This window comes from Chrysochloris asiatica, unplaced genomic scaffold (genome assembly GCF_000296735.1).
Source record: "Chrysochloris asiatica unplaced genomic scaffold, ChrAsi1.0 scaffold00003, whole genome shotgun sequence".
Lineage (NCBI taxonomy): Eukaryota > Metazoa > Chordata > Mammalia > Afrosoricida > Chrysochloridae > Chrysochloris > Chrysochloris asiatica.
The window spans coordinates 43,534,886-43,546,368 of record NW_006408521.1 but is presented as its reverse complement, the minus strand read 5'-3'; the positions used below and the strand labels follow the sequence as shown (position 1 = coordinate 43,546,368).

The 11,483-nt window shown below is 40.9% G+C and overlaps 1 protein-coding gene across 1 annotated transcript in view; it reads right to left on the bottom strand.

Annotated features, from left to right (window-relative positions):
• Positions 1–423: 423 nt before the first annotated feature.
• The window catches only part of TDRD1 (tudor domain containing 1), a 53,964-nt gene continuing 42,904 nt past the window's right edge, over positions 424–11,483 (bottom strand). The window contains exons 16-22 of the mRNA XM_006831375.1: positions 10,280–10,558; positions 9,458–9,577; positions 8,060–8,176; positions 3,860–4,030; positions 1,483–1,702; positions 610–661; positions 424–516 (exon numbers count right to left, since the gene is read on the bottom strand). Coding sequence (XP_006831438.1) covers positions 424–516; positions 610–661; positions 1,483–1,702; positions 3,860–4,030; positions 8,060–8,176; positions 9,458–9,577; positions 10,280–10,558 — 1,052 coding nt within the window. The remainder of the gene's footprint in view (positions 517–609; positions 662–1,482; positions 1,703–3,859; positions 4,031–8,059; positions 8,177–9,457; positions 9,578–10,279; positions 10,559–11,483) is intronic.

Genomic DNA, 11,483 nt, shown 5'->3' with positions numbered 1-11,483 from the left:
TTAAATAATACCGGCAGTACAGCCCACTTCCCCATTCTTTGTCCCATTCAAATAGTGCTTTCACAAATAGTGCTAAACATTTTTATAGGAATGTGAACTTCTGAGAGCTCATTTCAAATATAGACACAAGGAACTGAGATAAAGCTTGACTTGAAACTATTTTTACAAAATCAACAACAGGCGCATTCTCCAAAGCAGACCACAAGTAAGAGTTGTGGCAGCTGGAGCAGCCTGGGGACTCAGTTTCATGAGCCGTAATAAATGGAACCCAGGAAGACAGCAACAAACATTACAACGGATCATTAGGACACCAAGTAAGGCAGAGCATCCCTGGTGTTTCACTCAACTAGGTCTATCCAGACCATCTGACGGAACATGGGGCCACTGGTGGTGAAAGGAGTGGCAAAAACATTGAAAGTGAACTTAACTTTTTAACAGTTTTCTCATTTGAATAAATTTATTTTCACTGGTTGAACTGTTTAAGAGAAAGAGAAGAATCTGTTCATGTTTCTCAACCTGGGGGGTGAAAGACAAAACAAAACCAACATTAGTTAGTTTCTAAAATGCTGATAAGGAGTACAGTTTCACTGAATGTAAAATTGTACTCACTTGTTTCTGTAACTCGGTACAGCAGCAATCTGTCTTGCACATCTTCTCTAAAAAGGAAGAGAAAATGCCATTGGATCACGTAGAAACAATGAACTTAAGAAACAATTAACATAAACTTGGGAGTGTGAACACAGAGGTTTGGCCCTCAGGCATGGGTTCCAATTACAATGGACTTTTCCTTTGGGCTCTGAATTTATCTACCTACCCAACCCAACCCACTGCCACTGAGTCAGTTTGGACTCACAGCAACCCACTAGTGGGGGTAGGGGGTGGGGTCTGAAACGACAAATCTTTAAGGGAACGGGAGTTGATGGGCTCATCTTTCTCCCACAGAGCAACTGGTGGATTTGAACAGCTAACTTCTCAGTTAGTGGTCCAACACTTATCCCACAGCACTCTCAGGGCTCCTTTATTGACCTACAGCAACCCAGATTTACTAAATGAATGCCCTCATACCCAAGGTCTTTTGCCTTTCATATATGGGAAATTTCCTGTTGGTTAAGAGTAGGTTTGCTGCTCCCTCCTCCCCGCAAAATCTTATGAAATGCCAGTAAAACCCAATCTCAAAAACAGGATTTCTTTTCACTTTGACCAGACTCAAAGGCAAGTGGGAAGTAAGGTGTATACAGAATGCCTGGCATTCCGACAATGTCCCATACTTCGGTCACAAAGACAACACTGCTTAGGCCTGACTGAGGAAGGAGCACCCACCCAGGCAAATCCTGAGGGGGCAGCAGGAATCAGCACTGCCTGGCCCTTTCTAAAGGCAAGGGAGAAGGGGGCATGACCACAGGGAGTAAAGAAAGACCTGACCAGTGCAACTAAACTCAAAATGCTATCAGTTATGAATTAAAGTTGAAGAAGATATCTTTATTAAAAGTACCTTGCTGCTTCGATGTGATGTTTTTTGCCAGACCGTGCACCAGCTTATCAGCTATGTTAACAGGACCATTCTCTGAACATTTCTCAACAGACACTGTATGGACATTCTTATTAATTCCTTTGATAGAAATCATGACATTCTGATTCAACATAAAATTTTTTAACAGCTCTATTATTAACCTAGAACAGCTGCCATTCAATTCCATCAGTCCTAGGGAAAAAAAGTAAAGATAATCATTAATCTTCAAATCCCTTTAAAATAAGATGGTATTTTTGTATCAATTATATGGCACTGAACGACAATACCAAGTATAAAGGAGTCACTGGGTGATGTGAACAGAAAGGTGGGTGCTTTGAGTCCACCCAGGGCACACTAGAAGAAAAGTCTAGGGATCTACTGCAGAAAAACCAGCTGTTGAAACACTAAGGAGCAAGGTTTACTCGGACACACATGGGTTTGCCAAGAGCCAAGAGCCAAGAGCTGGCTCGAGGGCATATGGTTGTGGCTTGTAACTTCTAGAGCAGAGATCCTCCCAGGCCTGAGGTCAGGTGATGCAGTTTACAGCCAGGCCCTGCCACTTACTAGTTTTGTAACCTGGGGCAAAACATGATGTTAATTTTAAAACTATTATTTAATGATCCAGGACCACAGTCTCATGAGACAGCATGGTCAAGTGGCATAACCTAGTCGACAAAGACACTGTTTTACATCCTACTTCGGTGAGTAATGACTGGGATCTTAAAAGCTCATGAGTGACCATCTAAGATGCAACTATTGGTCTTTCCCTGTCTGGAGGAAAGAAAACTGATGAAAAGTGAAGATGCTTATGAATAATTAATCCACTGGCTTGAAAGACCAAGGGAACATCAATCTCCCTGATCCTGAGACCAGAACTAGATGATGCCCAGGCTAGTGTTCTGAAAAGGATCACACTGGAAGGTCCTGGGAAGAGTGGGAGTAAATGTGGAGCAAAAACTCAAAATCATAAAAAGGGCCTGGCTTACTGGTCAGAGACAGACTGAAGGAACCCAAGACTATGGAGACTTGACCACACTTCAGGTTTGGAACTGAACTCACCATGTGGCTCAATTTTTAGACAAGCAATAGGTAGGCAGGTATGCAGAGTGGGCAACACTAGTGAGGTATGCACACCACAGAAAGATACACCATCTGAGGTCAAATGGCAGCATTCACCCACGGACAAAGATCGGAAGGGTTGGGAAAGGAGAAAGAATGGAAAGAAGAAATACGGGGAGGCAGTGGGATACGTGATGTTACATTAAGGAAAACTACAATCACACAGATGACACGTGTCTGACTTGTTGAATGTATAACTACAATCACACAGATGGCATGTGTCTGACTTGTTGAATGTATAACTACAATCACACAGATGGCATGTGTCTGACTTGTTGAGTGTACAACTACAATCACACAGATGGCATGTGTCTGACTTGTTGAATGTACAACTACAATCACACAGATGGCATTGTGTCTGACTTGTTGAATGTACAACTACAATCACACAGATGACATGTATCTGACTTGTTGAATGTACAACTACAATCACACAGATGACACGTCTGACTTGTTGAATGTACAACTACAATAACACAGATGACACGTGTCTGACTTGATGAATGTACAACTACAATCACACAGATGACACGTGTCTGACTTGTTCAATGTACAACTACAATCACACAGATGACACGTGTCTGACTTGTTGAATGTATAACTACAATCACACAGATGACACGTGTCTGACTTGTTGAATGTACAACTACAATCACACAGATGACACGTGTCTGACTTGTTGAATGTATAACTACAATCACACAGATGACATGTGTCTGACTTGTTGAATGTACAACTACAATCACACAGATGACATGTGTCTGACATGTTGAATGTATAACTGATGATCTGCTCTGCAAACACTCAATTCACAATAAAAGGCTTAAAAAAAAAAAGATTCTAAAGAGCCCCACGTCATCAAGTCCTACACCGACTCACACTGACCCTACCGATTGGAGGCAAAAAACTATTCCGAACGGTTTCTGGGATTTGTAATCTTTACAAGAGCAGATAGTCCCAACTCTCTCCCTAGCAGCAGCTGGTGGGTTTGAACCATGGATCTTGTGGTTAACATTGCCAAAATTAACTCACTACACTACCCGAGCTCCTAAAACTAACAGAAAGAGTTTTTGCGAGAATTCAAGATAAAATATGTGACATATGCCTGTTCCCAGTATTTAGAAACAAGCAGTTACTTAAAATACCCATTCAATTCAGATATTTAGCTTTAAAACAAGAGAGCAAAAATCCCCACAGAAATCCAAATTACAAGTGATGTTAACAATCTACCTTCGAGTGAGCATTTAATAATCTGGAAAGGAAGCTCCAGGAGGCTGGCGGTGATTGGCCGTATTCTGCAAAGAGGCAGAGTTTCCATATTTCCATAGTCCGCATACAGCACTTTCACCTGCGCATCGTCCAATGTCCCCAGAACAATGGCCCGGTACCAGAGATCATCACCTGAAAACACGATGGAACTCAGGTAAGAAGGTACAACCAATGACCTTTCTTCTCTGTAAGTGATCATTCACAACGACATTTAATCACTTAGAATTTTATGGCAGAATTTCTCACTAAAGAGTCCAGAATAAATATAAGCATTCACTACCTCTACAACCTCTCAACTCCTACCAAAAAACAATCAACTAAATAAACAACACTGGTTGTTAGATGCCATGGAGTTGGTTCCATTCATAGTGACCTCATACACAACATAACACTAATGTTACAATTGCTGCTAAATTTAAACCCACTGTGGCAATCCATTCTGTTAATGGGATTCCTAAAACCACAAGAAAAGATCATCTAACTTTGGAAGCCGGAATGGCCATGATGGAGCTGAACCCAGGCTGCGGCAGGGAGGAAGCCCAGAAGTATCCCTCCTTGTTCCTCAAAATCCCGATTCCCAAGGCTCAGCAACTGACATCACTTATTCAGAAATCGGAGTAGAGTTGGAACTGTAAATGAGGGCAGGGTAAATGACACAGTTAGTTCTCAAGACATCTATATGGACCTTTCAGTTTATGAAGGCATTGAAGTTGCTAAAGGGCATGATCGGAATCCTGGGGTGGTGCTGTGGGTTTATGCACTGGACTGCAAAGTTGTTTGACCTGCAAGGCCAGTGGTTCAAGTTCACCAGCCGCTCCTTTAAAACCTTACACAGGGTTGTTATGGGTGGAACCGACTCAACAGCACATATAACAACAACAACAAAGGACATGATCAGGAAGGAGACAACCACCCGCAACTGAAGGCACCTCAACATACCATCATCAAGAGCCCCAAATTAATGGCCAAGACAGAGTACCCTTCAGAAGTGCGGGTCACCAGTATCCAAGCCCTGCCCAAGCACTGAGAAATTTCCAGTGAACTTCTTTAGCAGCCCAGCTTACAAAGGATAATCAGGTGTTTGAAGAAAACCTCTAATACGAAAGAAGAAAACAAAGCAAGGAACTCAAGGGAAACTCAACCAAGGAGGAAGGCGACAATAATAATGTAAAAGTGGTATGAATATCCTCAAAGGATGCTATTCCATCCTTGAAACAAGAACATGGTGGTATTAACAGGAAACAACAACAAAAAAGCACTGATACCAGAAGCGTGCTATCAGCCACCAAAAACTCAGTACGAGAAGTTGGAAGAGAAAATTGAGGAAATCTATTTAAAGACAAACCAACAAAGGACGACATAGAAAAGTGGAAATTTAGCAGAAGAGTTTGAGTCTAACATTAGAATACCTGGAGTCTCTAAAGTAGTGGGTAAAGTGAAAGAAAGCAATAAAAGAAGTCCAGTAACATTTCTCAGAATGGAATGAAGGAAGCTCATGAATTTCTAAGCTGAAATGTCCACTCAGAGTTCCCAGCACAATGGTGGAAAGAAACCAACAGCAAGTTACATCAGACATTTAAAAACACAGGGGATGAGGAGACTGACAATTCAAGAAAAAAAAATGATAGAAAGATTTCAGAAGCTGAACGATGTCTATCTTTTGACCAGCTAAATGACAAAAAAGCAACACCTTCAAATTTTTAAGACGAGCTCCTCCCAAGAATTCTAAATTCAGTCAAGCTATTTCAGTAACTACCAGGATAGACCAGGAGCCCTGGTATAGCGCTGTAGAATCAGCACTGGACTGTTAACTGCAAGGTACGCAGTTCAAACCCACCAACAGCTCTCAGAAACCCCATAAAGGGTGGCTATGAAGTGGAACCAAAGCACACAAACAAATGACTTTTCAAACATGGGCAGTAACAAGAAATTTCTCTTACAAGCACTTTTCCCAGGAAGCTTCTGGAAGTGGTGCCACCCAAATGCCGGATGAAATAAAAAGGGAAGCAGGGGATTTAGAAAAATAGGTGAGGTAGGTAGGGAGAAATTGAGCCATCAAATTGGAGCAGGAGCGAGATCCAAGAAACAAAGACAGCTCAGGTCTGGAGGACAGTCTACACAGAAGAAATCAGAAAACTGAAAATGCTTCCAAAATGATAAAGACGGATATCGACTGTGATGTGTTACAGTAAACTGTGGGAGTTAATAGAAACAAAGAAAACTAGAGGAGTCCTGGTGTGGCGCTGTGGGCTAATGCACCGGACTGCAAAGTCGTTTCAACTGCAAGGTCAGTGGTTCAAGCTCACCTGTTGACCCTATACAGGGTCGCTATGGGTTAGAACTGACTTGATGGCACTTAACAAGCGAAACTGTGTGTCTAATTGCCGTATCAAAGGAAAAAAAAATTAACTGTAAAATTAAACTTATAAATTTAACTATAAAATTAAACTTACAAATAAAATAATGAAGATATTATTTGAGCTACAGACTGAAAGCATGTTAACCTCCATTGTTGACAAGGAACAATAAAACCAGACTGCTTGGCAGCTCCTAGCAGATATGGGCATTTCTTTAAAACGTACAGAGAGCAATCTGCTTCCAAAACTTAAGAAAACAACGTTTCTCCTAAGACTTGGAAATTCCATTCCTGAAAATTCACCCTAATATATTTGCAGTCAGTGAATACAATTTCTGCCCAAAAATTTGCAATTCAATTGTTTATATTAGCAAAAGAAATTTGTTAGCATATTAACCATAGGAGAATGGCTAAAGTATACGCAGGCTACAGCCCCGCCTTCAGTATGGATTCTTTTGTTGGGTTCTGATTCACAGTGATCCTGTGCACAATGGAACAAACACTGCCTGGTCCTGTACCATCCTTACAACTGTTATATCTGATCCCATCACTGCCACCACTGCATCACAATCCATCTCACTGGGGATCTGCCTCTGTCGCTGACCCTTCACTTTATCAGGTATAAAGTACTTCTCGAGGAACTTGTTCCTCCTGATAACATGTCTGAAGTATGACAGTCCCCAACACCACAACTTCAGATGTGTAGACTCATTTATGGTCTTTCTTATTCACTGTCCAACTTTCACATTCCTATGAGGCAACTGAAAATACCATGGCTTGGGTCAGGCACACCTTAGTCCTCAAACTGATGTTGAAGTACGGATTATACTTCAAAGAAAACAAAAATCCTCACAACTGGACCAAGAAGCAACATCATCATAAACAGGAGAAAACACTGTCAAGGATTTCATTTTACATCAATTAGTGCTCATAGAAGCAGCAGTCAAGAAATCAAAAGACACACCGCAGTGGGCAAATCTGCTACAAAAGTACTAAAAACCAAAGATGTTATTTTGAGCACCAAGGTGCACCTGATTCAAGCCATGGTATTTTCATTAGGTTCATATGCACAGGAAAACTGGACAATAAGTAAGTAGGACCAAAGAACAGATGCCTTAGCATTCTGGTGTTCGTGAAGAACATTAAATACACCATGGGCTGCTAGACAAGCCAACAAATCTACCTTGAAAGAAGTACAACCAGATGCTCCTTAGAAGCGAGGAGGGTGAGACTTGGTCTCATGTACTTTGGACATGTTGTCAGGAAGGGCCAGTTCTGGGAAGGAACATCACGCTTGGTCATGTGAAGGGTCAGTGAAATGACACAGTGGCTCAAACGTGGCAACAGTTGTGAGGATGGAGCAGGGCCTGGTAATGCTTTCTCTTTTGTTCTCCTTTCTCTTGTGACTCTGAACCAACCACCACCACCACCTCTCCCTACTCCAACAAGGCTGGCTCCCTGAGGCATTTCTGTCTCTTTTTAGTACGTGCTCACACAGAGCTCTATAAATTACCTGCAATCACCCCATATTTAAATACAACGCTACTGACCCACCATCACAGAACATGGGAATCCAGAGCAGGTTATCTAAGAACACTGTCAGATTTCCAAGTGCAGGAAGCTTTCTATATTTCCTTGCCTAAATATAATGCACTGCTTAGGAACAAGGAAAAGCCCATGGTCCCAACACGTAAACACATGAACCCCAACTTGACCTTTAATTTCCCAATTAATCAAATAAAACTTGCATCTCAAAGAAAGTCTACATAATCCCATGTGAAAGAGAAGAGGCAAAAGACCCTTACTTGTGTATTTGGCACAGCACGCATCTCCAGTTCTTGGACTATAGGCTGGTGGGCTTCTCTGAGCATTGCAATATTCTAACAATTCAACTGTCATCATACAGAGTTTTTCCTGATCTTCTAAAATACACAAAAACACAATCTTTTCTGAAGAACTTCCCAATGATATTTTATTGATAATGGCATACAAAAGAATGTTCTGCCTGTACAGTCACTTATTAGAATATTCATTTAATTTAAAAAAACACATATCCTGCTGCTGCCTATCTTTGGTGGAAACAGTGCAACACGAGGAGGAGCAGAAGGGAAGCGTCCGGTGCATGCTTTCTCATCAGGGTACATACAAAAGTGCCTCCACTCAGTGACAGCTTGTTACGCTGCATTCTTACAGTTTTGTGCACATTTCAGTAAATGTCGTATTTCAAGAAATAAAGCAAAGTTATCCTCAATTGTACCTCCAGTTCATCATTTCATAATAATCCTAAACTAAACCCACTACAATGCAAATTAAAGATGATTATTTATAATGTTGAAGATCAGTTTAAGAGCAGTTATTCACATCACCATAATCCTAATATTACCATTTGAAACAAATTTTCATTTTCAGCCTTAAATCACCTATATCCTGTTTAAAGTAAGACACCATCCAACTCACATTAACCCATCTGATTCTACAAGGATAAACTCAAATACATCCAAGTCTCCCACGAAGCAAAAAAGAAAAACTGAAAGTTAATTTGGGAATGCTATTTTCCTTCACAGCTAGAACTGTGGTAAAGCTAGGATTATAGTCTAAAACTGTTTGGGTTCAAATTCTCTTAAATGATTGTAGACGGTTGGCTTGCAAAAACGCATTCCAATGTTTTTAAGCAAGAACTTGTCCCACAATTGTGATAAAAGGATGAGGCTGACTGAGATGGAGGCAGAGACAATGATGTGGAGCAATGGAGCAGCTGGGGGCTTTAGATCCAGAGAGGGAGAGCGACTGTGTGCTGAAGATTGTGTGGGGGGATAGTGTAGGGGGCAGACTTGCAGGGTATACCCATGGGTTGGTTAATGATGCATGTAGGGGATTGTAACCATGGCAATGATACGATGTATGATAGAATGAAAGTCAAACTAATGTTCTCCCATGTAAACTATCATATAATTTATAATAAAACACTAAAAAAAAAAAAAAAAAAAAAAGGATGAGGCTGAGCCTGTGTACGGGACCTTCCCTGTTTTTACAATAAAATCTGTCTCCGGCGTTACTGTGAGAGCAGTTCTCCCTTAAACGGACTGAAACAAACTCCATCTCTCTCCTCTTCTCACCCATGCTTCTCTAGGTCGTCAAGGGAAGCACGTTCACTATACAGTCCAAGATGACAAACAAAAATGTCTCTCAAACTTGTTTCTTACCTGGCATCTCATTCGGTAAAGCATAAAACAAGTTTGGGCTGATGATTTCCAGGATGTTTGCTTGTACCACTTTATTAACTGCCAACTCTATCGTCTTCCACTGCCCTGCTACAGAGGTGTCTGGGAACACACAGAACACAGGTCTCATAAGGAGCACATAGTATTCACTCTTCTTTCACAGTTTTATATTTATTTAAGCAATCACTTGTTACCAGCTACTGTTTTTCAACATGGTGTTGTTGTTGTTAAGCGCCGTTGAGTTGGTTCTAACTCATGGTGATCCTGTACAGCATTTCCAAGGAGCAACTGGTGGGTTTGAACCGCTGACCTTCTGGTTAGCAGTCCAGTGCTTACCCCACAGCACCACACAAGGCACTGATGTGTAGCCATTCCCAGAATCAAAGTTTGTGTTTTCACAGGCTAATCTACTCTACTTGGGGGATTTTCTGGGAGCTCCAAATCAGTTCTATGTGTAATAAGACCCCTTGGATGACACTCACTCCTTAACACATATCCAGTCTTTAAGGAACGCATACTTATCTGCTGTAAGTTTACCCGACAACTCAGCAAAAATGAGAACAACGCTTGTTTAATAAAATGCTTTAAATAATAGTAAATCCACTTTAATTATTTACTATTAATCAAACTCACCAGAGTTGGTGGTCAAACCCTACATAGGGTCTCTTTAAGTCTGATCCAACCCAACAACACCTATCAAAAACAACAACTGGAAAATCGTCACTTAGGATAGAAAACTTTCTGCAGCCCATAAAAGCAAATGGTAATATAAGTTGAAGTAGATAAAAGGCAACAAAGCATTACCTTGAGGCCCCAGGGCAACAACTTGAAGATTGTATTTATTAACAGGTGTGTTACTTGGTAATAAGTCTTTGAGTGGTGAGCTAACTGTTAAAACCACATCGTCACCAGCCAGAACATCACTGATTATTCTGGGATAAGAAGTAGAAAGATCGGTGAGTTCGAGCCCCACCCCATTTTCAGTGATTTCCACCACTCTGGCTTGGAGTTTTATCCCTGTGACGCACATCTGAAATCTTGCTGTGGCTTCTTTCGTCCAATATTGTTTCTTAGGCTGTATATCTGGAAAGCAAAAACAGCATTAAAAAAAGAATTCTGTGTACAAGCTACATTTTTGCTTCAGTGGCACCCAGGACTAAATCCTTGCAAGAACTAGGTTCAGATTAGTAACTTCTTTCAATGTTCAATTGACTATCTACATCTTCCATGCCTGAGCTATAGATACCATATTTGCAAATATACCACTAGGGGTTTAGAAGGGCTCAGGATCTTTCTTTACTTTCCCCACTAACATATTTTTGCTGGAAGTTCTCTCCAACAGGCAAAAAACAAGGGCATTTTCTCTGTTAGAATATACCACTGTAGATTATGCTAATCTCAGAATTATCAAGTAAGTTGTCAGCTCTTACATTTTGGTAACAGTTTTTGAATAATACTTTCAAACTGTCATTTTAATTTACTTAACCAAAGCCTTTTTCTCCTTAGATACTTAAGACTTACACCCTTATTTATATACCATTTGTTGTGGTTGTTATGTGCCGTGGAGTCGGTTCTGACTCATAGAGACCCTGTACAGGGTTTCCGATGCTGTAAGTCTTTACGGGAGCAGAAAGCCTCATCTTTCTCCCGCAGAGCAGCTGGTAGTTTCGAACTGCTGACCTTGTGGTTCACAGCCCGATTCGTAACCACTACGCTACCAGAGCTCCTGTATTTACATACCGTCAAATCGGTTCTGACCCATAGCAACCCTGCATAAGGTTTTCAAGGAGCAACTGGTGAGCTTGAACTGCCGATCTTGCAGTATAAACAGCTTTTGCAGCAGTCTGGTGCATTAATCCACAGCGCCACTCCAAGACTCTGTAGTCTTTCCCAAAACCAACACAATGTCTTTTATCTTTGTGTTCTCGAGTATAGAAATATATTCAGATCTGTTTATAATTGTTCAATATTTAGTAGTCCATATTGGAACAATAATGATTATTATTTA